The sequence below is a fragment of the Lissotriton helveticus genome, chromosome 9 (genome assembly GCF_964261635.1).
Source record: "Lissotriton helveticus chromosome 9, aLisHel1.1, whole genome shotgun sequence".
In the NCBI taxonomy this organism is placed as follows: domain Eukaryota; kingdom Metazoa; phylum Chordata; class Amphibia; order Caudata; family Salamandridae; genus Lissotriton; species Lissotriton helveticus.
The window spans coordinates 375,733,527-375,760,888 of record NC_136070.1 but is presented as its reverse complement, the minus strand read 5'-3'; the positions used below and the strand labels follow the sequence as shown (position 1 = coordinate 375,760,888).

The window sequence follows — 27,362 nt, the reverse complement described above, 5'->3', positions numbered from 1 at the left end:
TGACGTTTCCAAGGTCTGGCTCACCGTCAGAAGAGTGCGTAGCCATGTTTTCTGGTGCAAGCCTGTTCACTGCTCGAATCTTTAGGGGGTGTCATGTCTGTGCTCACTGGAGATGGTCTGCACGCGGAGAGAGCGGAGAAGTGCCACCCTCTTCCATCGCTTAAAAGAGCAGAATTACAATATACCTCGTTTACCTTAAGGGGCGGGGAATACTTATCTTGCCCTTTCCCTATGTGTCCACTTTCCTTTACCTTTACCATGTCTCCTACAGTGAGCTGCACAGGCTTGCAGTTGTGTTTTGCGTCATACTGGGTTTTGACACCATATTGTGCTTGCTCAACCCTTCTCCTAACTTGGTCGGCAGACCAGTGCACTCTTTTGGCTGCTAAAGTCCACCCCGCGTTGTCTTTGGTGAGTGGTGTCCTACCTCGCATGAGCGCAAATGGACTGTGCCCAGTCGTGTCACGCGGTGTGATTCTGTAGGCCCACAAGGTCTTGAGGAGCTGTCTTTTCCAACTCAACCTGTTGCTGTTGGCCAGTTGTATGATACCCTTGAGGACTCTGTTAAAGCGTTCCACTACACCATTACCTGACGGGTGGTACACTGATGTGGGTTTGTGTACTATTTGATTCTGATTTTGAAATGTATGCCTTGAAGGTATTTGATACAAACTGTGGCCCATTATCTCTAACAATTTGTTTGGGGAGCCCTTCCCGTATGAATACACCATCTAAGAACTCTACCACAGTTTTTGAGCCAGCTCTGGTAGTGAACTTAATTTCAGGCCACTTTGTAAAATGGTCTATAATGACAATTATATACCGTTGTTCATCATGTTCCTGTATGGGTCCCATGATGTCCACCCCCACCCTTTCCCAAGGTATATTTGGGCAAGTGATGGGTTGGAGAGGTGGTCTGAAAGTTATCTGGGTTTTGTCTGAGTGTAAGCACGTGCTACATTCTCTAACCATCCTTTCTACTTCTATGCTTACACCCGGCCACCAGTAGTTGTCTTTCACTCTGTTTTTACATTTTACTATGCCCAAGTGTCCTTCGTGGCCAAGGGGACGTCCTCTGCAGTGCAGTCTCTGATCGGGGGAGTCTCCATGCGATTCAAAACCCAGCGGCCAGAGGGACAGCCTTGGCTGCGTTTGTGAATCAAGTAGTGTTTAGGGATGGGAAACATCTATTCCACAGAAGAGCCAGCACGAGGCAGGTGGGCTAAAGGCCCAGGGTGCCCAACGCGGTCCTGTTGATTTCTGTGGAGATCGGAAAAAACCCAGGAGGAATTAGTGCAGGAGTATAAGGGTGTCCTCCGACCCGAGGTGTGCAGCGTCAAGTGGCAGAAGGCAAGGCGTAGACTGCAGTTTGGCTGAGAGGGAGGGTCCCAGCTGTGCCCACCAAGCTGTCGCGATGGTCCCCCTAGGCCATGGGTACTCACAAACATTTGCCCAGAGGCCACAAAGTACGGTCTGTGGTGTGACCGAGGGCCACACTGACGCCAGTATGGTGGTGGTAAGGAGCCTGGGTGGGTCAATGATTGCTCAAGGAGGTCTAAAATGTTTTAAATAAATGGGGAAGCATTTATTTGCAGGATAATAAATTCTTGCCCGCTTATTTAACATTTGTTTCTGAATGTTGGTGCTCAATAACTAAACAGCAGCTCATGCTACAGTTCGTCAGTGGGCCGCTTATTAAGTTAAAGAGGGCTGCAAGCGCCCCCGGGGCCCTACTTTCAGTAGCACTGCCCTAGTCCAACATTCCTCACCAGCCTGTCGGTGAATTAGTGTCCGTGCAGCCGGAGAGAGGTGAAGAGCCCTGGGTGAGACCCAGAGATGCAGTTACTCCCAGTGCCTCTCTCCCATCCTTCGAGTCGTCCCCAGGCCCAGGGTTTGGCTCGCCGTACCCTCACCCTTCAGATAAAGTCTCCCCGACGCAACAGCTGCATACTTCAGACCAATTGATTTTCGTTGATGGGGCCTAGCAATGCCACGGAAGGGAGCCCACCTCAGATGCCCGTTGGCTTTCCAGTGTTGGGCAGTCTCATGCCGCTACCCAAGCGTACAATGGTGGAGGCCATGCGGCGCCTATCGCGGCAGGCATCTGCGATCCCCGCCCATCTGAGCCCAGAATTGCCATCGAGCAACCCAACCAGGAATGAGACACGATCGGTCCTGTCTCCTATGAAGAGGCTATCTTGCCCTGGCTTGGAAAATGCTCAGATAATTGAGTACCCGACCATATTTCCCTTGATATTGGGCACCGCCCCCTGGAAATAAACAATGTTTGGACCTAAATCTGGTAAAAAATTGCCTAAAGATATTCAAGACAAACCTTTTTATTCTCTGTCCTGAAGATGATGCCACTCATTTCACAATAGGCATCGAAACGTCGTCGACATTTTAGCGTCATATGTAAAATGAAAAGTATAAATTGTATACAATGATGCTTCTAAAATGTATTTTTGTCTGTTCACTGAACTACTAGTATACAGACCGCCTTGTTCGTTCTAACCCCATCCCCTTGTTTTGTCTTGTCCCCTGTGGGTTGCTGGCTGCACCCACTGTGTAAAAAAATCCTCTTTATTCTTGCTTATCACTTTAATTAAAATTCCTGTCCGGCTGGACAAAGGTCATACATACTATTGAGCGTATGTCTATCATTTTTGCGAAAGATCCCTGAACTACTAGGGACCCCTGTTTTTTGTAATACGTTACTGCCCAAGGTCCCTAGTGCTATACCTTTGGGTTCCCTTGTTTTGTATAAAATAAGGCATCTCCGCAGTGGCAGACAGGCCAGGCTCCGGGTCCCAAGAAGAGGCCTACAGGTGGAACGGCCAGAGCAGGTGGGGGGATGCAAGGACCCACTCTGCGAATCCCGAGGCCGATACCCTCTACCTCAGAGACCAGAGTATGTGGCTGTGACACAGAAGTGAAGTGGGCCCGTAGATACAGGCGTAGACGAGGGCCCCAATCAGTCTGTCAATGGTGCAGGAAAAGTCATGGGCCCAGGCATGCAGCACTTCCAGCCTGTGATGGAGAACCCCATGGTACTATGGCCAGCACCCCGGATTGTAGAACTTTCATGTGCCAGGGGACTGGAACTTCATGGAGGGCAATCCCTTTCAGCAGTGAGCCTCCCCGCCAGAGCAGAGCACCCTCGCTTCGCGCCCCAGGCCAAGAGCAGCTCAGCGCCGATCACCAAATGTCCCCATGGGCAGACAGTCAAGTGTGGCTCCAGTTTCCCAGGAGGATTCACAGGAAGCCCACCAGGAAGGGAGGGGGTGGAGAGCCCCATTGCTTGGTTCCCGCAGCCGATCCCCCTTACCTCTGCATTCGCTGTGGGTGGACATGTCGTTGCTGCAGGGCAGTCCAGCGGAAGCAGGTAAAGAGGAGGGCCCCAATCAGCAGAGCAGGAGAGCCATGGGCCCAGGCCCGTCGCCAGGTTCGGGCGCAGAGGGGAACATGGGCCGGTCCCGACCTCATCCCTCTAGGATGCCGCAGAGAGCTCCACCAGCCACAGTCACTCTTCAATTTCAGAGATGAGAGGCGGGTCTTCAAGTCTCCAAGGCGGCCTCTGTTGGGTCAGAGATTAAGTGCGCCCGCTCCCAGCACCATGACACTGGTGAAGCAGCCGTACGGACTCCAGCAGGCGGGCCCGCCATCAGACCCTGCCGGGGCTTCAACCATCCTCCTTTTCAGCAGGGTAGTGCCCCGCCCCAGCAGCAGCCCCAGGAGAGTCTGTGGGGTTAGTGCCGGAACCCAGGCTAGAGGTACCTTTGTTCCGAGGAGCGAGGGTGGGTGGATGCGTCCTCTCCCACTCGACTCCGCCTGCGCGGTCCAAGATTGCAGCCTAGGGTGGCACAGCAGCCTTAAAGCGGGGCAGCAGATCTGCCCTGAGAAGCTCCTCAATGAATTTCCAGGGTGTCTGGGGGTCCCCACTAGATTCCAGCAACCGGGTCGTAGTTCCTATGCCTGCAGGTGAGCTCAAAGCATGGCGGATAAGCTAGAACAGGCCGCAGTGGAGCGGAGACTCGATAGCACAGGTCTCACTCCATTCGTGGCTTGGCCCCACCCCCTCTTATCTTTTTAGGTCTCGTAGAGAGACCTATTGCGGTGAAACCACAAAGTTAAACCATCCGGATTGCGAGTGCGGATTTTCAACAGTTCACATGAAATCACAAGCACGCGCATTTCCCCACCTCAAAGCCATCCATCAGCCTCCCTCCCACAGGCTTCCCCAGCATGCGCAGTGCGCGCTGGCTTCCCTTCTCCTCCCCCTAATTGCTTGTTTTCACGGCCGGCCTCCGAGAGCTTCAAAGGGATCTGCTTCCCCGCCCACTGCTTCACACTTCGTGGCGGCCGGCCGTGACTCGCATTTCTCCTTCCTGCGTGCCCAGCCCCCCTCCCAGCGCTCCCTTGTTGTTTTACCCTGCCATGCTGCCCCCCCCTCCCCTACCCTCCCCCCTCCATGTGTTCTGATAATGGGTGCTTGGTTTAAATTGTTTTGCGAAAGGTGCCCCCCCATTTTTTGCACCCCAAGGTTCCTTGCTGGGGTGCAAAAATGCTATATCGCTTTTATTCTGTTCTCATGATGTGGCGTTTAAATGTAGAACAATTAACTTAACGTAATAAAAGCGCTACCCCCCCATGCATTTTGAAAATGTGTGCATTGTTTCAATGCTTCTGCGAAAACACACGATTTGCGGTGTTAACATGAGAAACGCGCTTAATCCCCCGCCCCCTCTATGCGTTTTTAAAATGGGTGCTTGCTTTCAAAGCTTCTGTGAAACACTTTTCCACATGTATTGCTAGAGAGTGCATGTGCCTTCAGTTCCTCAACCTCCGCCCTTCTCGTACACTGTCTGGTTCTTTTCCCCAATCCCCCCTGTTCCCTTGTGTGTTGTTTAATCATGCCCCCTCCCTTGTCTTTCTTTAATCATTGCCCCGACTTCTCTCATGTTGTTCTTTAATCGCATCCCCACGCGCTCTTCCTGTGTCGATGTTTCATCCCTCCATCTCCGCCCTCTTCGTGCGCTGAATGTTTTCATCCCAATCTCCTTCCTCTCGTGTGTGTTTAATCACTGGTTGTAGGTGCAGCCAGTGTGGAATTGCAGAGAAGCTCGCATTGGTGTCCCGGTGCCATGTGCAAATTTCTTTAACTAATGCCTCTTAAATACACCATAAAAGGGTCCTGTAGCTCACTGCATGAACAATCACTGGCCGCATCTGGTTAATGCTTGCGCATGAAGACTCTATTTTCATATCGCCTACACCTCCGGGCCTCGACAGTTTTTACTAATCTGAGAAGTAGAGCTGTTATTCCTCCAGAACGTGCTTCTATCCTGCTCTGAATATTTAATCTGCCCTTTCATGCTGCTACATGCACCACTAGACGTCCTGGGTTAATGTACGTGTCCCTCAGGGCCCATACAATGGGGCCAGCAGCTTTCAACACATCAAATGGAAGTGGTAAAGATAGAATTTTAGCTATACCAGCAAATTGTTTGATCCTGTGCAACTCTAGCCTTTGCTGGTCTGTTCTACTACATACAGCTATAGAGTGGTTAAATCTAAATGGGTTTCCTTCTGTTATTATAGCTATACACGTTTTGGGCATTTTACACTTTGCAATTACATTTTTAATAAGCAAGTGAGAGAGCGAACGGGACTTAATGAAATATTTAAAATGTTGTTTGAAATTAAGCCTGTCATCAGTTTTTATGGGCCTTCGTTCTATGTGCTCCAGTTCAGTGACTGGTGTTCAGTGAACATTAACAGTACCAAACACCACTCTTCCTTGACATCCTCTTTAGTAGCAATTATGAAATAAGCAGATTGCGCAAGCATCAGATTCACTACCCTGTTAACAATTGACACAGGTTGGCACTATTACGGGTGACCTCAAAAGTGACATCAAGATATGAAAACATCAGAACACCAACTCCATTGTGGACTCGGACACAGTGCATGTGCTCGGGCCTGCGCACACCATCTGTCTGCCTGCAGCCTGGAGCAATTTCGCGGCCGCTTTGATGTTCTCAGTGAGCCGCGCGGCCACTGAGAACATCAAATCGGCCGCAAAATGCTCACCATTTGTCACCCCTCCCTTCCTGGTGGCATTCCCCCCTCCCTTCACGCACAATCCTTGTTCTATTTTACTTTGCTTCCTTGCAGTGATCTGCCTGCCTGTGATTTTATGGTCAGCATGCTAACTTGTTAAAATGTGTTTCGGTGCATTTTATCTTGCACTGTAGGTCGGACTCTCACGTTTTCTCATATTTATCCTCATGTGTTTTAATTCTCACACAGCACTCTTAACTGTTATTTTTCAAGGAGGTCTTTAGTACGCTAGTTGTTTTGCTCCTGAAAGCTGCATCTCTCAGAAACTGTTATTTAAATCGGCAGACAGGTTTCATTTGCCTCCCACCAGAACCCTCATTTCTAGGTTACTGGAGAATAACTCGAAAAGGTGATCTCACTTTTCTTGACTTCAAGCATCCGTTTCCTAGAAGCAAAATGTAGTAAATGTGAGGATCAGGTGTGCAGGGGTGTGGCCCTAAAATACCCTTACATTAGTGCGGTTATAGAACAGATACCCGCTGACTTAAATCGTGTGTGCCTTCCCGGGACCGCCCTCAACACACGCACAGGCCTTCCACCAGCCTCTCTTTAGCTAGACACCTCCGCAAATTTAAGTTGCCCTCGGGAGAGAAGCATTGTTTCCAAAAAGTCATTATTTGGTCCGCAATTGCTTTTAATGGGTGTCCCATGTCCACACAGATGCCTTTTCATGGATTCTTTTTCACCATGCTTCTGTATCTTGTAGGTTTTTTCTAACATGGAATGCCGTGTACGTATATACTAAAGGCCATGCTCCTTTACTAATAGTAGTTTTCGATCCCCCACCCATGAAATCCTACGGGCGTGTTGAGCAATGTTCAGGTGTTCAGTAATGGCATTTTTCCAGCTCCTGATATCCTGTCTGTCGCAAGCATCTTCTCTTGATCTGGTTGCTCAGTCCCAGCACATTCCATGCAATCCTCTTAGTACACACTCTCTACAATTTGGAAGCTTTACTACCTTAGAAGAATATCCCCCCTCCCCATTTCCCTTCTCGTAAAATTAAATGGTGGGATTGGGGTTGCTTCAACTAATCAGTTTGCTATGTTTGACACCTTGTCCATTTCACCTTTACCAGATTCCCTTACCCGTTAGCCTAGTCAACTCTCCTTTCATTTTCCGAATTAACCTATACAATGTTTTTATTTTAGCTCTGTGATTTCTGTTTCAAAGGAATTTAAACAATATTTTTGTGCAGTCCATACAGTTGCTCTTAGGTTTCTCATTTACTTCACTAATTGGATTAACCACCTGCAGGTTTCCTCACTGCACCCTCTCGGATCCATCTTAATTCTTTTCTGCTTTTCCCTGTTTCCGCCACCCACTCCACTCCTTTGTGTCTCCTTTCTGGCCTCTTTCCTACTTAACTTTTCATCCTTTCTCCTTTAATCCCATTTCCACCTTCTCACAACCCATTCGAGCTCTGATATCTTAACATTTGTGTTTCTCTCTGTCTTATGATGTCTGCCCTGCTACCATTTACTTCGGACCCTCACACACCCTCACCCTCATACCTCCTCACCCTCACACACCCTCACTCACCCTCACCCACCCCCACTCACCATAACACCCTCACCATTACACCCCCTCACCCTCACCACCCTCTCCCTCACACACCCTCACTCACCCCTCACCCCATCTCACCCTCACCCCCTCAGCCTCACAGACCCTCACCCTCAGACACCTCACACCCCCTCACCCTCACACCCCCTCACCCTCACATACCCTCACCCTCTCTCACACCCTCACCATCACACCCTCACCATCACACCCTCACCATCACACCCTCACCCTCACACACCCTCACCACCCCTCACCCTCACACACCCTCACCCTCACACCTTACACCCCCTCAACCTCACCCCCACACCCTTACACCCCCTCACCCTCACACCCCCTCACAGCATCAAAGCCCTTCACCCACCACCTCACCCTCACACCCCCTCACCCTTACACCCTCACAGCCCCTCACCCTCACACCCCCTCACCCTCACCACCATCACCCTCACAGCCCTCACACCCCTCACCCTCACACACCCTCACACACCCTCTCACCCTCACAACCCTCTCACCCTCACTCACCCTCACCCTCACACACCCCCACCCTCACACACCCCCACCCTCACACACCCTCACCCTCCCACCCCCTCACCCTCACACCCCCTCACCCTCACACCCCCTCACCCTCACACATCCTCACACACCCTCACCCTGACACCCTCTTTCGCCCTCTTTCGCCCTCTCTCACCCTCTCTCACCCTCTCTCACCCTCACCAAAACATAGCATAGGATAGCATAACAAAACGAAACATAGCATAGCAAAACACAACAAAACATAGCATAACAAAACATAGCATAACATAACAAAACATAGCATAGCAGAACAAAACATAGCATAGCAGAACAAAACATAGTAGAAGAAAACAGCATAACATAACAAAACAAAGCATAGCATAATAAAAAATAGCATAACAAAACATAGCATAACAAAACACAACAAAACATAGCATAACAAAACACAACAAAACAGCATAGCAGAACAAAACATGGCAGAACAAAACATAACGTAGCATCACATAACAAAACAAAGCATAGCATAACAAAACATAGCATAGCATAACAAAACACAACAAAGCATAGCATAACATAACATAGCATAATATAGCATAGCAAAACAAAGCATAGCAAAACAAAGCATAGAATAATAAAACACAACAAAACATAGCATAACATAACAAAGCATAGCATAACAAAGCATAGCAAAACACAACCAACATAGTATAACACAACAAAACATAGCATAGCAAAACAAAGCATAGGGTAGCAAAACGAAGCATAGCATAGCAAAACAAAACATAGCATAACATAACAAAACATAGCATAACATAACAAAACATAGCATAACAAAACACAACACATTGCATAACAAAACATAGCAAAACACAACAAAACATAGCATAGCAAAACATAGCATAGCAAAACATAGCATAGCAAAACATATCATAGCATAGCAACATAGCATAGCATAACAAAACACAACAAAACATAGTATAGCATAAGAAAACATAGCATAACAAAACAAAGCTTAGCATAGCATAATATAGCATAGCATAGCAAAACAAAGCATAGCATAATAAAACACAACAAAACATAGCATAGCGTAACAAAGCATAGCATAACAAAGCATAGCAAAACACAACAAACAGCATAGCATAACAAAACACAACAAAACATAGCATAACAAATCAAAGCATAGGATAGCAAAACATAGCATAGCATAACAAAACAAAACATAGGATAGCAAAACAAAACAGCATACATCATCAGTCAGCACCACCACAGCATCAATCAGGGGCACTACAACATAACTATGCGTTACAACTGCATCACTGAACACCACAGCATCACTCGTTTGACAATACTCAGAGCCACCACAGCATCAATCTGTGCAACCATTCAACAACAGCTGGTTCAAATATGTTCTCTCAATGTTTCAAGCTTTATTACAAATGTAACAAAAAGATGTTATTTCACTTCTGTTCTTGGATTTTCGGCACAATAAAATACACTGAACATAATCTTCACAAAAGTTATTTACAAAAGTTTGAGCTATTGCCATTATAAATTACAATAACTTTTATTTAAGTATTAATTATTTAAAAAAATTAAGCCATTGTTATTTGTAATATCAATACATGTAAGTCACGTAAATACAACACTTATTGCATTACAAATGCTATAGGTGTCACATTTGCGAAAGTTATAACTATTGGCATTGTAAATGACAAAGCTATTAATTTCGCTATTTTTAAAAACAAAACATAAATACAACATTTGTAATTTACAATACCAATAGCTCAAACTTTCCTAATGCGAGATCTATTGCATTGCAAATGCTTGTTTAAACAAGCCATTATGTAGTATTCTACAAAGCTTAGTTCTACTCCGGACCCAGGCGACTTTGCAAGCAATGTAGGCTTTATTATGGACCAGAATCTACTGTTAGATAAACAAATCAATCAGATTGCTGACATTTGCTTCTAACATTCTTAGAATGTTAAAGCAGGTAATTATACTGATACTGCTTTATGAATCCACCAAGGAGACACTAATACATTCTTTAGTCACTTCCCGGTTCGACCATAGAAACTCCCTCTAGCTAGAAACACCAAATAATCTCATCCATCTTCCTCAGATTATTGAAAAAATGTGGCTGCCCGACTGATCCTAAATTTACCTTCCACATCTTCTGTCTAATCCCATTTTAGTTGGATTCTTATAAGTAATTAATTTTGGTCAAACATGTTTAGTTCTTGGAGAATTTCACAGTTGAGGACCTATCTATTATAAGCATACATTCCGGCCATATCGCTCCTTCCATATACTGCTTTCTATCTCCACTAACCGAGAATGCACGGCCCATTTTGAACATTGCTAGATAAGAGGTCGGTCTTTCTATTATCTAGTGTCAAAATGTAGGAGCTCTTTTCCCATCTTTATTAGGAATATCTCTGGCCCCTTTCAGTTCAAAGAGACTTCGAAAACCTGGCTCATTCAAGTGACATGATTTTTCACCCATGTAGTTTCTTTTCCATACTGCCAGGATACCATTAGGTAATTGCAATGCTCTACAAAGTTTATAACCAACCATAAAAAAGTGGGGCTGCTATTATTCATTCTAGAACCCTCTTAGAACCTTTGGCACCAACTCCAGCAGAAGAGATAACTATCAAACCAGTAAGAATGCATGATTAAACTGACAGATACATTTGCCACAAATCCTACCCTTCCTATAGAGACTGCCCCGGATGCACCAGAAGGCTCACTAGTGTAGACTCCAGGGGAATGGAGGGAACAAAGAGAGGGCATAGTTTGTTAACAAATAGGTGCAGTCAGTTCTTAGCTCAAGGCGGGCCTTCATCTAGTCTCTTCCAGTAATAAGCACACTCTGGAGTCAATGTGTCTGCTTTAGTATGTTGCACAGAAGGTTGATGATATATTAGTCCGCTAAAGAATACAAGTTCATATACCTGCTTGTGATATGGTCAGGCTATGGCAAACTCTATGAACTACAAGAAACCAAATGGAATCAGAGCACCACTAGTTAATACCTGCAACATGGACAACTAACACACAACAATTATAAACCGCCATAAAGTAGGAATATAGGAGCAAATAGGAAGTTGGGAGACAGGAAATGCAAGAGACCAAACTAGATTATAAATACATCATGAATCTTTCATCAGTTAGGCAGCTCTGATTGTAAAGCCATTGTCACTACCCTCATTTTGGTGGAAAAAGGATCCGCAAATTGGGGGGTGAATTTAAGGGGGATCCAAGGCTGGATAACGAACTGGTTGATAAGTACACTTGATAACCTTGTTTATAAGGAGCTGGAATACAATGCCAGTCAGTAAACCGTATACAGAAGGCCTTAGATAAGGTTACATACTCTACAGCTTGAAAATGCTCTTGTTTCTTTATTGTTTGTAGAAAGCTCTGAACAGAGGGAATATAGTCTTTGAAAAACCAGCTGGGAAAATATAAGTAATGATAACCAAAAAGAATAAAAGACTGTCCCCAAAAAAGTTTCGGGAAATTGTTATATGAAAACTCTGGCAGAGATAGCCATTGCACCCATTGCGTTTGGTGATTCATAAGAAAGCAGCATAAGTGCTGTTCAATGCCCTGATTAATTCTTTCTGCCTGACCCGAAGACTACAGGTGATAGCTGGTGGAACAATGGTTTCCAAACGCTGTAGAAGTTCTTTCAAAAACTTAGCAACAAATTGTGTGCCTCTGTGTGCTGGGCGAGTGTTGTCATTGAAAGATAGTCTAAAGAAATATACATACAAACAAGCTTTGCTGTAATTCATTTCTCCAGAGGAAAAAATGTTCAAGCTTAGTGTACTAGTACACCACAATAAATACCACTGTCTGTTTTTTGACAGTGACAGTTCAACTATAAATCTATTAACATAACACAACAATGCCTGGATGGTGTGGGAAGAAGCTGTAAAAGGCCAATAGGAGTTGATGATCTTAACTTGCATTCATTCTAATCAAGATTTCACATATTATTTGACACTCATCTATATTGCAGGCTACCAGACATATCAGTTAAATTAATCCAATGTCTTTCTTGACTCGGCTATGGGAGCGTTATGAGGACAACTAAGCACTTCCTGTTTTAATAAGGAATATGGGGCAAATGGCCTCTATTTTCGAAACTTGTATTGTCTGTCAGTAGGCTCTCACTTGAGCCATTCACTCAAGAATCCTTGAGAAACTTCGAACTGTAAGAGAGCAGACTCATCCATGTAATGATTTGCAGCCATCATGGTAGGTGTGAAGTCTGAAATATCCTCTCCTTTTTGTTGCCTTGACAAAACACCTCCTTTCCTAAACAATGTCAAGGTTTACAACAGATCACATAATTTAAGAGAGTGTTGTGCAGGTCTCTCCCCAGAGGCAAGTGGGGAAGAGACGGATAAGACACACAGGCATGTACCCAACATTGCCAACTATCTTCTCTTTTTGTAGCCTATCCCTGGAGGGGCTACAAGTGACTTCTAAGGCCCCCTCTATTCAGACCAGGAGGGCTCCGCATTTGAAGGCTGTGGGCCCTTTAACTGGCAGGAACTCCATGACCACTTGACATCTATGGAGAGCCTCATTCGCTCTCTTGAACCAATAAGGAAGGAGACCAGCCCAGCTGAAGGGGGTAATGAGCACGGAGATGTCAGTGACGCAGAGCACCGGACTCAGGCGGAGCGGCTGCCCGTCTCGATTTCAGACCGACTCAGCGGTACCTAAATAACCTCACCAGCACCAACTTGGCGGTGTCTCCCAATATTATTGAGTGGACTCCTTCCCTCCTCGGCCACTTACCCTCACGGATCAGGCATAGCAAGACTACCAGATGCAGACTGAGCGGCTGCCCGTCGTGTCATGAAAAGGCCATTCCAGCTGTGCATATCCTTTCATGACTACCGATAATTCTGAGGGGCTTCATTCCCAGTCCGGTTATCTACTTCCAGTTTTCACTTGGTTCCCTCCATCAGCTATTAACTAATTCTCTTTTGCTCATTTCAACCTTGTGCTTTGCCACATTCGATTATGATTCATTTAGCCACTCGTGGGCTCGCTTGATTACAACTTGCTCACATCTTTTGTCCTGATGAAGATCTCAATTACTTGAGATCGAAACGCCATTGACCTCCTTACAACTAAAACTCCTTTTATTCTTAAGCAATTTGTACCAAGGAGTTTTACTTATGTTGTCAATGCGATGTACGTTTTTATACTTCTTCTACCACATCACATTCTTTTTCACTTCTATGTAAGCACTGGATCTATAAATCCAAACAACTAGTATTGTTAAATAAATGAACCTGTTCTTAATTTTCACTCATGTCCCTTCCAACATTTATCTAGCTTAGTTTTTTTCTGCCAGAGTCTAATTGATTAACAATTTTGTCTGATAAATAGTTCTTTTTTAAGGACCATTTGGCCTTCTATGCACCATTTTCTTTTGAAAAAACAAAAGTGACACAGATGGGGGCATTTGAGTAAGTACGCCAGATCCCAAAGACCGACGAGAAAAGTCCACTGGTCACAAAACCAAGAGGAGCAGAGATGTGTGTCATCCAGAGCGAGTAAGCCTCGAGACTCAAGGAGAATTTGAGGATGCCAGGAGGCCACCGTCTCCACGAGCCATGTTCCTGGAGGAGTGTGGCTAGCCCAGGTATGTTCACATCTTCGGGGAGTCAGAAGGAGGAAGGGAGGCCAAGCAGAGAGCAATCATCTGGGGAACAAGGTGTAGTGTGTATATTGGCCCTAGAAAAGTCCTTGCCACACTGAAGTACGTGGTACGAGGTCTGACATATATGCAGCCAAGCACTTGTCTTACATTTAAAGATGGAGCTTTTTTTTTTTGTTTAGTTGGAGCTAAATCTCTAATACGCCTTATAAAAGGTTGCTGGAAGCCATCAAGTTCTATTATGCGATGCCTAGTGAAGTTTACCTAAGGAGATACAAACGTGGTGATGGGGTAAGACCTAATGCTGCTCTCCCTTGCAGTAATAGTGTGTGCAAAACACTTACCTGTGGCAGTTCTCTTTGTTCTGAGGGGGAACTGGGACATGCCTGGTGCCCCTCGATGGCAGCAACCTAAAGGAAGAAAGAAGGAGGAATTGTTACTTTTGTTGTAACCATACCTTCATAAAGTTCCACAGAAACTGAAGCCTGTGGTTGGCCTGTTGGAAAGTGGGCTATTTGGCCTTTCTGGTAGCCAACGCAAGCGCGAATACCCCATATGAAGAGATCAAACTAATTGTTTGGAACCACCTGGGCATGGATGCCAAGTCGTACCAGGTTTGGTTCCGGAAGGAGAAAGGAGTCCCCGGTGATAACCCTAAAACGCTCTTTTAAAGCTGAAAATGGCATCCAACAAGTGGCTAAAATCTGCGGATAATAGTAACAAATAAATCATGAGCCTAATTTATCAAGAATAATGTCTGGAATCTGGAAGCTCTGACCTTTGCAACCCAGAGGTGGTTACGCCAACACATCCATCTTAAAGTAGAAAAGGCCGTAGAAATGGCTACCACCTTTTCCTGTGCCCAACCTTGGATTTCTCTTAGGAAGACCGAGAATCCCCACCGTACAAACTCCTCATAAGGGAAAATGGAGAGGAGACCCATAAAGGCAATGAGTAAACCCCAAATATACTAACTTACAAGTCGGAGAACCCCATATACAGGAGGCCCCAATGCTTTGACTGCAACAAGTTAGGCCATATCGCCGGCATGTGTCCCCCCCCAGAACACTACAGAAAAAAACAATGGATGTTAGCTACATTCCCAGGTCCATTCTCTACACCCAGGAATTAAGGTCGTGTTTCTATGTAAGTGTACAGGTTAATGGTCGCTGGGTAACTGCACTGTTAAACTCCGGGTGTCGCCAGTCTGTCATTCGGGAGGATTTGATTCAGCCCTCCCAGATACTCCCTGGGGAAATAGTCAACATCCGGTGCATACATGGAGACGTTTGAATCTACCAAGTGGTTAAAGTTTCACTAACTCCCCTAAATGGGCCAAATTCAAGTGTCGTAGTAGGGGTTTTACAAAACCTCCCTGAAGATCTTATACTAGGGACAGACAACCCAGACTTCTTACAGTTGTTTCTAACCACCATAAGGAATATTTGCCCTAGGGAGGAAAATGTGACCCTCAGCAGCCCTGATAACGCAAGAACCCTGGACCCTAGATAAAAGTTTCTGACACGCCCAATTAAATGACGCTACCCTACAGAATGCTTGGCAGGAAGCCTTAAAAAACAAGACTAACCCCAGTAATAGGTTCCCCAGTATGGCATTAAAAAGGCTTTACTCTATAGGAACAGACACATAGGATACCCCCCCTAGCTCTTGGTACCCCTTACATTCCGTAACCAGATGTTATTCTATGCACTTTCACATTTCATGGCTGGCCACACCTGGACCCTTAAAACAACAGAAAACGTTCAAACCCACTTTTATTGGCCTGGAATTTATGCTGTAATAAAGAAATATTGTCAGGAGTGCAAGGTCTATCAACGAAAGAACGCATGCAGACCCTCTCGAGTTCCCCTCAAGCCCCTTCCCTTTATAGGGAAGCCATTCAATTGACTGGGAATGGATCTTATCGGGCCCCTAACCAAATCAAGTTAGTTTAATCAATATGCTCTAGTTATAGATGATTACTCTACACGATATGCAGACGCTTTCCCTTTGCAGACACCCACTACTCCAACATAGCCAATAAGCTGATAGAATCCTTTTCCAGGGTGGGTTTCCCATGTGCGATCCTCACTGACTAGGGGACGCCTTTTGTATTACGCCTTATGAATCAGGTCTGCAGAACCCTAAACCTCTCACGTAGCAAAATGTCCGCGTACCATCCACAAACAGACAGCTTAGTCATAAGGTACAATGGGACCCTTAAGCTTACTTTCAAACAGATGCTTACTGGGGAAGGTAAGAATGGGGATCAGCTCCTACCGCTTGCCATGTTTGTCATCCGTGGCCAGGTCCAAAGCAGTCTAAAGTGATCTTCCTTCAAGCTGCTTTATGGGAGACAACCAAGAACACTTCTAGACATGACTAAAGAGGCTTTGGAAAAGGAAGAAGGAGATGATGCAAGGAACCTGTAAGACTGTGCCCAGCAATTGAAGTCCCAAATAGATAAGCTACACGATTTAGCTCACTCGAACCTGGATAAAAGCCAAACAAAGCAGAAAACGTTTTATAACAAAGGGAAGAAGTAGCAGGCTTTCCAGACCAACAGCTGGGTCCTAGTCCCCCTATCGAGCTCCCCCACGAAAGTAAGGTCAGAGTAGAACGAACCATATAACATTGTTGCAAAACTAGGAAACACTACCTACAGGCAGCATATGTCTCTCCGGAAACAAAAAACTTACCACATCAATCTTTTGAAGAAGTGCTTAGACACTTTTCCCAAAACAGACCACCTTGTTCTTTATACTGAACCCTCCCCTTGTACCTTAGGTGACGTGGTCATAAACGAAACCCTAACAGCAGAACAAAGAACTGCTCTCCAGACGGTCCTGTGACCCTTTGCCTTTCTATTTTTTGACCTACCAGACAGAACCTCCCTAACTGAACACTCCTTTATGACTTCTACCGGAGTGGTTGTCAAACAAAGAACATACAGGATACCAGCTGCTTGGAGGCAAGCTATTACAACTGAAGTCGAGAGCATGTTAAGGATGGTGATGGTTAGCCCCTCCAAAAGCAATTGGTCCCTGCCTACTGCCGAAGCTTGATGGCTTTATACGGTTTTGCATCGATTTCAGAGCATTTAACTCTATTTCCATTTATGATGCCTACCCCTTTCTAAGAATAGATGAGCTGATCGAGAAGTTAGGGGACGCGCAGTATATCTCTACCCTTGATATTACCAAGGTATATTGGCAAGTGCCCTTATGACAAGAATATTAGGAAAAGACAGCTTTTTCTATTCACAAATGATTAAATGATGTCAGTGCACTTTCCTCTGGTCCCCATGGCGCTCCTGCCACTTTCCAAAGACTGATGAATCGGGTGCTACAAAACCAACAGTCCTACTCTTTTGCATATCTTGATGATAATATGATAGTCAACCCCTCATGTGAGCAACACCTCCTACATTGTCACCAAATATTTCAGAACTTACAGAAAGCAACACTCCATGTGAATGCAAAGAAATCCAAGATGGGGTTCAACAAGGTCAAAGGCCTTGGATATGTCCTAGGGAAGGGGATGACAGACCCCCAAGAAGAAAAGGTAAAAGCCATCCCAAACACTCCCCGTCCTAGCACCAAAAAAGAAGCAAGGGCCTTCTTTGGACTCCTGGAGTACTACAGACAGTTTAAATTGCAGTACCCCGAGCTAGCTGGGCCCCTTACAGATCTGTTGAAAGAAGGGGTACAAAAGAAAGACCTCCTGAACCCTTCAACCCAAATCAGGCAAGCCTCCTGGCTCCTTAAAATGGCCATCACTACAAGCATGATCCTAGCCTTTCCTAATTTCAATAAACCTTGTATCTTGTAGTCTGATGTATTGGAGGTGGGTGTGGGAGCGTACCAGTCACATAAATCAGATGATTGGGTAGAATTGTCAGTTTTGTTTATAAGTCATAAACTATTCCCCTGAAAGCAGAAATGCCATTTAATTGAGAAAGGTTGTTCGGCCATTAAGTGGGCCCTGGGAAAAGCAATGCTATTATCTGGAGGATAAGCCTTTACTGCTGTATATGGACATGCTCCACTGATGTGGATGAGCCGCAACAAGTATAACGCCCATCTCCTCCCATCGTTTCTGTCTTTGCAACCGTATATATTTGAGGTGAAGCATTGCAGGGACCTTGATATTGGTAATGCAGACTTTCTCTGTCGAATCCCTCTTTTCCCCCTGAGTGGGAAAATCCTAAGTGGGAGGTGTGTTGCGCAGGACTGTCCCCGGAGGCAAGCGGGATAGAGCTGGATGAGACACACTGACATGTTCATAACATTGCCAACCGTTTTCTCTGTTTTCAGCCTGTCCCGGGAGGGGCCACAAAACAAATTTGAACGCCCCATCTATTAGGACAAGAGGGCTCCGGCTTTGTAGAATGCACGCCCTTTAACTGGCAGGAATTCCTCGATACGTGACATCTAAGTAGAGCGTCATTAGCTCTCTTGAACCAATAAGGGAGGATACAACCCCAGCTGAAGGGGGTGATGAGCACGGAGAAGCCAGTGACGCAGAAGGAGGCATCAGAGTAAGGATGTCAGATCCCACAGACCAACAAGAAATGTCTCCAGGGTTTGAGAGCGGAGAGGAGCCAAGACGCGAGTCATCCAGAGCAGAGGAAGCCTTGAGGAGACTTCGAGGATGCCAGGAGGCCACCGTCCCCACAAGCTGCCCCGCCACACTCCTGGAGGAGCATGGCTAGCCCAGGTATGTGAACACCTCTGGGGAGTCGGTGGGAGGAGGGGAGGCTAAGCAGAGAGCACTCCTGTGGGAAACAGGGTGTAGCGTGTATATTGGCCACCGCAAAGTGCTTGCCACGCTGTAGTACATGGTACGAGGTCTGACATGTACACAGCCAAGAACTCCACTTACAGTTAAAGATGGAGTTTTTTTAAAATTGTTGTTTCATTGGAGTTAATCCCCTAATACACCTTATAAAAGGTTGCTGGAAGCCCTGAAGATCTATTATGCCATGCCTAGTGAAGTTTAACTAAGGAGATACAAGGGAATTAATGCCCCCCATGTCTAGACCTAAAGAGATTTGGGCCCCAGTCACATATTGGCTGGGCATACAGAATTCAGATCCTTCTAATCTACCTGGAACACCCTGAAAACCATTTTGCTCATGCACATCAACTGCCCGTACCTCAGCTGTGACTATGGACTATGGTAATGATAACAATGCCTTCATCGACACAAGACTGTAATTGTACCGGATAATTGGGATGCTATTGTATAACTTGCGCAGTGCATGCATTTGATCTTTGTTCGTCTACTATTGAATGTGCTCTCAATTCTGTACTGTGATGTTGGATGCTTGATCAGATCTGAGTTTGTGCCATGTCCCTCCGCCCTTCCCCCTTCCCATATGTTTTTGTTTGCATAATGGCCATGCATTTAGTCATCACTACTGTATTTTCTGGAATATTGTACGGCTATGAAAAGTAAATAATAGTATAAATAAATGAATAAACTAACAAGATACAAACACATGGTAACAGGGTTAAGACTGAGTGGTGCTCTCCCTCACATCCCTCCCTTACAGTTATAGTGTGAGCAAAACACTTACCTGTGGCCCTTCGGTTTGTTTTGAGGGGCTACTGACACATCCCTGGTGGTAATGGACGGCAGCGACCTAAAGGAAGAAAGAAGAAGGAATTGTTACTTTTGTTGAAACCATACTGCAGGAAAGTAGGAGCTGCGTCTTATGGTTACCCCCACTTTTTGCTAAATGTAATACTGTTTTTGACTAGTCTGACTGAGATCCTGCTAATCAGGACCCCAGTCTATCTTCTATCTCCATAAACTATTACGACATATACTTTGGTGTACTCGAGATTGGATACTGGGGTACACTTGTCAGTCCCTAGTATATGATACCCATGTACCCAAGGCATAGGTACCCCAGGGGCCTCCCATGGGCTGAAGCATGTATTAGGCCACCCATGAGAGGCCATGCAAAATGGAACTACAGGTCTTCCATAGCAGCCTGTGTAAGTTAGTGCATGCACCACTTACTTAAGATATAGGTTTACTATATCTAAGGGTCACTGCATTTAAAACCTATAAGTCACCCCTATAGCAGGCCTGAAGGCAGGGTGCTTGGTTCTTAGTGAGAGGGTTCCACTTCATGAGCAGGACACCCCTGCAGCCTACGGAGTCCACTCTCCCGGGTTGTCAGTACATCAGTCATACATATAGGTAGAGGTGCATTATGTGACCGCGTAATAACCATCCTGAAAACAACTGTACGCAACCCTATTGTGTTTGGTATCAAACATGTTCGAAGCAAGCTTCGTGGGGTCGCTGGTGTTCCCGGGAGCAGACTTCTAGTCCCTGGTTGCAGCTGCCAAGGCTTGTTGGTGCGCCTGCCGGACACCAACCCCTCAGCACTCGACATCCTTTGTGGGACAACTCGTATCCGGCTCCTGGTCGTCCTCGACATCTCCTGGTCCCTGTAGCTGCAGAGTCAAAGACTCCATCAACGCACCTGAAGCACCCGACATCGGTGGGCATTTGTCTACCGAGCCCCTGTTCACTCCAAAGTGAACCAGACTCTGTTCCCTTTGCTTTCAGGTACTCTTCGACAAGAATTCATCTTTGGATTCCAACTGACACTTTTCTTCCTGCCAGCAGTGACAAGTCCTCCATTGAGATCGACTGCGTTTTCCAACACCACTTCAGACATATGCACCCCACTTCCCTGGGATAGGTAACTCTGGTACTTCAGTATCCACAGGTGAGATGGCTCTCCAACCTTCTGTGATCCATGGGATTTTTTCCAAGTTTACTGGGAAGGATCCTAAAATTCTGAAACTTCAACCGCAACTTCCCAATAGAATTGTACAGAGCACACCGTTGTGTTCCCACAGTGCACACGTCCTCCGTGGGGTCCCTATCAACTCACCTTGGGTGGTTCCTTGGGGTCCCAGCGATTCTACGTACTCTAGACACGCTCTTGACTCGGGTAGTGGTTCTTATATCACTTTCTTAATAAACGGTTTGGTCCCTCCTGGGGCCCACTTTGTATAAGTGCTTTTTACTATTGTTTCTGTGCTACAGTATTGTGTGCTTTGTGATTATCTCTGTGTGGGAGATACTGTGTCATAATAGATGGTGTTATATTAATAAATACATATTTTTATAACTACTGTGTGGTTCTCCTTTCATTTAACCAATACTATAAGGTTGCATTCTGGTGCCGCTGCATATGCGTGGTGAATGTATATGCCCTGAATAGTGATGAGTTTTTTAGTCGGGTCCTGGGACAGTTGGATCTGGACCCAGACACAGAATTGATAGGTGCAGGGGATTTTAACTATGCCCTTGATGGGGAGATAGACAGGTACCCCCCTAAACCGGATACCAAACCTAGGGTGAGAGAGGCTATGGGTCGAATGCTTCAAAATTATCACCTCCTAGAAATTTGGAGACACCGCCACCCTGGTCATCGGGTGTATTCATGCCACATGCCTGCTGCCAATACCTATAGTAGACTAGACTATTTTTTTGTCCAATGAACGGCAGTCCAATGAATAGGGGAGGCACATTATCTGGCCCGATATTTGTCTGACCACTCCCCCCTATTGATAACATACTCTCTAGGCCGGCCGAGATCTAAGATGCGATGAAGGGGGTATGCATGTCTACGGAGGTGGGGGTGAAGAAAAATGCTCGAGCGTGATCTAAGACAACAGGAAGAGCGGTTGGCAGCGCTGGAAAGAGAGCTCCCCACGGATAGGGAAGGGCCGGCTAAGTGGACGGAATTACGACGCAAGATAGGGGACATCTGTGACCCGTTGGGCAAATTCAACAGAACGGCGAGCAGACGCCGCTGGTATACTGAGGGGGACCAAGCCGTGTGTCTACTGGCGCGCTTTTAGGCTGGAGACTCAGCCCCACCCTATTTTAACCATCCAATCCGAACTGGGACATATGGTTTACACACAGCATGAGATTAACAAAGTGTTTGTGACCCATCTGCGCAAAATATATTCTGATCCCCAGCCCCCCGTCGCCCTATCGATTATATCGGCCTTTCTGGCGGGAGTAGAACTGCCCAGCATAGACCATGAGAGTCAGGAGTCCGTGGGAGACCCGCTGAGGGGGGAGGAAGTACGGGCAGCGATCGCCCATCTGCGGACTGCTAAATCCCTGGGGATGGATGGCCCAGCGGCCAAACTTTATAAAGAGTATGGGAGGGTCATGGTCCTCAAATTTTTGGAAATCTTGGCGGAAGCCGGTGAGAGCGGTATCCTCCCGGACTCGATGCGCGAGGCACTAATAGTGATGATTCCCAAGCCAGGGAAAGACCCGCTGCTCCCCGGCTCTTATAGGCCAATCTCAATGCTAAATGTGGATCTTAAAATCATTAGCCAGGGGTTGGCGAGCAGGCTCCTTCCACATCTCCGTCGACTGGTCGACAATCTGGTTTTATACCAGGCAGGAACGCACTACGGAATATCTGCCGCCTCGCGCATGTTATGCAGTTCTTGGAGGGTAGTGGCTAGCAATGCACACTAGCTTTTCTCGATATCGAACAATTGTTCGACTCCATTCGGTGGAACTATTTGTGGCAGGTGCTCCTCAAATTGGATCTGGGGAAGAAATTTGTTAATTGGGTTAAACTATTATATGCGCGGCCTGTGGCGAGGGTTCGCACAGGTTGGTATGTATCGGACCCACTGCAGAGAGAGGGACGAGACAGGGGTGTCCGCTTTCCCCCCTGCTCTTCGCCCTAGCGATGGAGCCACTGGCATGTTACCTTTGGTGGACACTCCAGGGTCAGGGAATCTGGGTGGGTGGTATAGAACACATTGTGTCTCTGTATGCTGATGATACCCTGATATACCTGCAGCGGCCGGCTCGATCGATACCATCGCTAATGGAGGCGCTTACTCAATTTGCTGAAGCGTCCGGGCTATATATTATTAGAGCAAAGTCACAATTGTACGCGATTGGGTCTGTGAAAGACTGGGACGGCGTCCAGCTCCCGGACTTGGGACTTTCGTGGGTGATGGATACGCTGCGTTACCTGGGTATATGGATAGGCAGGGATGAGCCCACCTTTTACCACCACAATATGGGGAGAATACTGCGGGGTCTCCGGGGCAGTGTTGCCTTCTGGAACACACTTAAACTTTCTTTAATGAGGAAGATCGCCCTGATAAAGATGGTGGTCCTGCCACGATGTCTATTCACGATGAATTTTTCCTTCTTCGAGCTGCCACATCGGGTGTTCAAGGAGTTGGATGCACTAATTACTCTATTGCTGTGGAACAGCTAGCGGAGTCGGGTTAGCCTGGAGGTAATGAAACATAGATGTGGTAGGGGAGGCTTGGAAATCCCAGAAATGGAGCTCTACTACTTTGCCTCGCAACTCCAACACGCCATTGCCTGGCTAGATACGGACCCCTTCTGCGAGAGGTCCTTGATGGCAGACTCCTGTGGGGATCAGCAGCTGGGAACTCTTCTCTGGCGGGCCGGGGGGTGGGGGGGAGATGGAGCACAGTGCCCCATTGGTGCAGCTATTAGCCTGTATATGGAATAGAGTAGTTTGCAGACTTATCCTGGCCAGGCCGTTTGCCCCCGAGGTTGATTTTTGGCTGATGCCGGCCTTCGCTCAAATTGAGAGGGTTATGTCCATCGATAAGTGGAAGGAGGGGGGGTTGCCTTATGCTATCGGACCTCTATCCGGATAACAAATTCATCACCTATCAGTAGGCGGTGGCCACCTTTGAGTTGGGATCAAGGCAATTCCTGCAGTATGCGAAAATAGCGGCAACAGCGCAGCAGTTGTGGCCTTCATTCCCAGAAGCACCGGAGCACACGAATACACTGTTCACCATGGCCGGAGGGTGGAAGTCTTTCAACCACCTCTATGAGGCTTTGAGGGAGGATAAAAAGAATGGACCCCTAAAGGTAGAAGGGAAATGGCAGGAGGTGTGTCCGCAGGAGATCACGGTGCGGGACTGGGAAAAGATACATGAGAGTTTGCGGAAGGTGTCGGTATGCAATCGATTCAAACAAATCCAGTATAACATGGTACACATGACCTATCTCTCACCTAGGCTGCTCCACGTCATTGACAGCTCCAGGGCTCCACAAGGCCCTAGATGTCGCCACGCCCCGGCGGACTTTCCGCATATGGCGTGGACCTGTTCGATAATTCATACGTACTGGGGGGAGGTCCTAGAACACTTGATTAGGATTACAAGGTGGCAGATTGACATGGACCCTCACCCCTGTCTTTTGGGCTTGATCCCCCGGGATCCGAAACATAAGACTATTAGGCGGTTTTTGGTTCTGGGGCTTGTTATCGCTAGACGGCACTGGTTCACACAACAGGGCGAAATGGAAAACTGATTTAAGGGAGTGGGCTATTGCCGAAAAGGGACATATGCGTGTCCCGATGCCAGAACGTATCCTCAGGATCGAACCGTTGCTCTAGAGGGTCCACCTCTCGACCGTCCCAAGTCTGGATATAATGTACACGCAGACTAAAAGATGGTCAAGTGGGGGAAGGGAAGGATGGGGACAGCGGGGAGGGAGACCTGTGAATACAAAGGAACAAATGACCACCTCACTTTTGCTACTACTTCCCCCATCGCTTCATTCTTATCTCTACCCACACTTCCACTAACCTGTAAGAAAAGAAAAGAATGCTGGCTAACAAGGGTGCTGAGCAGATAATTGCAGTCCTACTACCATAACCCCTGATATAGTGAGAGGAGGGCATCTGCTTAGAAGGAACTACTGCCTTGATGCACCCCTGTGGATGTGGAAGAATAAGGATCACTATGAGTGATTAGTAAATCATATATGGCACAATTAAGAACACAATCCAGGAACCTTCAGTGGTAAATAAAATGCAGCTTGAGGGAAGAGTTGAAAGTCACTCTCCTGTCCGTCACAATGAAATCCAAGAATGAACAGAAAAAGTTTCTTCCCTGCAAGAGCGTATTTCCTAGCTCGCCAACAGGGAAGACTAAATACATATATATGAGGTACAAAGAATGGCGGATTTGCTATAGTGACCCGCACATCAACCTTATTTCTCTTAGTCACATATAATTACAAATTCAACTCAATTTCGCACACAACGAACAATATAGAGTGCAGCTTTGGCGTTGGATGCACATCCACCTAGAGCATCAACCGGCACCTCCTGCCCAAATAGCAATCCAGGCCGTAGGTCACCTCAAAATAAGTAATACACCAGTGCACATCAAGATAGTCACTTTTATCCTCTGTGCAATTATAGCACTTTCTTGCTAGTCCATGTCCTTTGTCAGAAGCAACTTCCAAAAACCATAAGGTGTAGAAAATTCATGCTTTTATTTTTCAATTGATAGAGATCCACAGCTGACGTGCGTTTCGCCCCGTTCGGGCTTTCTCAAGGCTGTACGTCATACATGAAACAGAAAAGAAAAGAAGCATATACTAAATCCTAGGCGTTTTGGTTGTATATACGTACATATACATAGGATTAAGAGCTTTTCAATCTTTATCATGCATATCTTGCATGTATTACACTTCTGTATGTAGTGACCACCATCACCGTGTAAATAAGTAATATCACTGTCACCAACCTCATTTTCAATAAAGATTGATGACAGCTCCATATTGTTACACACCAAGAAAGCGCGAAGCACGCCACGTATTCCTAACAATCCAACTAATATTGCTCCATGCTGCAGCAGGACCCATTTGTGAATAAAAAAGAGAAGGGTAAGTGAAATCCATTATAAAAGAATGCAGAGTCGCACCCACCGTGTGAGTAAACACCCGATGCCAAGATACATGACTATCAAATGTCTGGAGTGTCTCTAGTACCCTGTGACAATCCAAAACATGCACAGACAATGTATACGACATCCCAGCTCACCTCTATAGCGTTGTATCACATATCATTTTCTTTATTAATGTCGTTTTTTTTTGTGAAAACCACTGGTATATCTTTATCCGATTGTCTATAATAAAATTCACATAGAAAAACGATTTTCAAAGTTTCTATGCCGTGTCCTATATTAAAACCATGTTTAGTTTATCATAAATGTGCCAAAACAAATTCATACCTTAGCTTGCAAAGTTGTATCAATAACAGGTAGTTCTTTAATCTTTTCCAAGAACGAAGTGTAGTAAGTCAATCTTCCAAATAATGATGCTATTATGGAGCCATGATAAGTTCCATTTAGCCTGTTGGTTGAATCATATATAACTTCGTTTTATCTATTCTTGTTGATAGTCAAAAGAAACCCCATATATATCCCACTTTTAAACGGATAATTCTGCTGTGCAGTACGTGATCAACCCACCCTTTTTTATCACTCTGATGGTTAAATACCATCGATGGTCAACTCGATAAATTAAACAGTATGTCAATACTCGCACATTTACGTGTCATTCATTAGTGTGCTGGGGTTGCTCAGACGTGAGTCCCAGGCTCTCCACACCACTGGAGTCAAGCTATCCAGGCTGATGAAGTTTCACCCTGAGTGTGCTGGGGATGCTCAGACGTGAGTCCCAGGCTCTCCACACCACTGGAGTCAAGCTATCCAGGCTGATGAAGGTTTCACCCATTCATTATAGCAGCATATATCATCGACCTCGATTATTACGCTATTTTTAGCCTCTGATAGCCATGTTTTTTAAAATAAACAATGTTCGACTCCATGCAATCGCATTTAGCATAAGATATCCCAATCTCGTTCCTAAGACACTTTGTTTGTGTCCTTGTATATTAATTCATGTATTGAAGACCCACTGAGACTATGTTGGTCTACCTTGCCATTAGCCGATATCGGCTTCACTAAAAAACATAACCAAACCCATTCTTATGTATGTCTCGCTATTGTCCCATTCTTTATTAATCTCACCTTAAAATCAATAGAGGTCCGTACACAACGCCATCTCTGCAATCTGGCGGCACACACTAACGCGTAACGTTTCGTTTGCTTGTTTTACCCGCCACCCGGTCCGCCAACATAAACAAAGGACACCACCTCTCCTTAGACTCCACTACAAAGCGTATCGTGGCGGCCATCTTATACTATCCAGTTTCTTGTACAACCATCGAGCCATTAATCAAACATTTGAATATATTTACTTTGAGTTGGATATATTTGCAAGAATGCGCGGCGATCATCTTACCCCTGTGTGTGAACAACCATTCATTATTTTGCTTGGACTTATAGCATAAATTTCAATTAAGATAGCTCTCAAGAGCTCAATTCAATGTCATTATTGATCCTATTGTTATAACCAACATAAGTATATAAAACACACAATGGACATTATATTCTATTACTATCCATATATTATATTTTCTAAAATCTTATTTCTTAAAAGCATGTGCATAGTTATATTCTCTCATTGACAAACTTTCATATATATTGAATTAATCTCCACATGGAAGTATCACATTTTCTAAAAAGACATCTAATCATTATTGTAACAATCCTCA

The 27,362-nt window shown here is 45.8% G+C and overlaps 1 protein-coding gene across 1 annotated transcript in view; it reads right to left on the bottom strand.

The window, feature by feature from the left end:
- Positions 1-27,362, bottom strand: part of GSKIP (GSK3B interacting protein) — a 299,217-nt gene that overhangs the window by 137,033 nt on the left and 134,822 nt on the right. Inside the window, exons 2-3 of the mRNA XM_078660123.1 lie at positions 19,467-19,532; positions 14,230-14,295 (exon numbers count right to left, since the gene is read on the bottom strand). Coding sequence (XP_078516249.1) covers positions 14,230-14,295; positions 19,467-19,532 — 132 coding nt within the window. The remainder of the gene's footprint in view (positions 1-14,229; positions 14,296-19,466; positions 19,533-27,362) is intronic.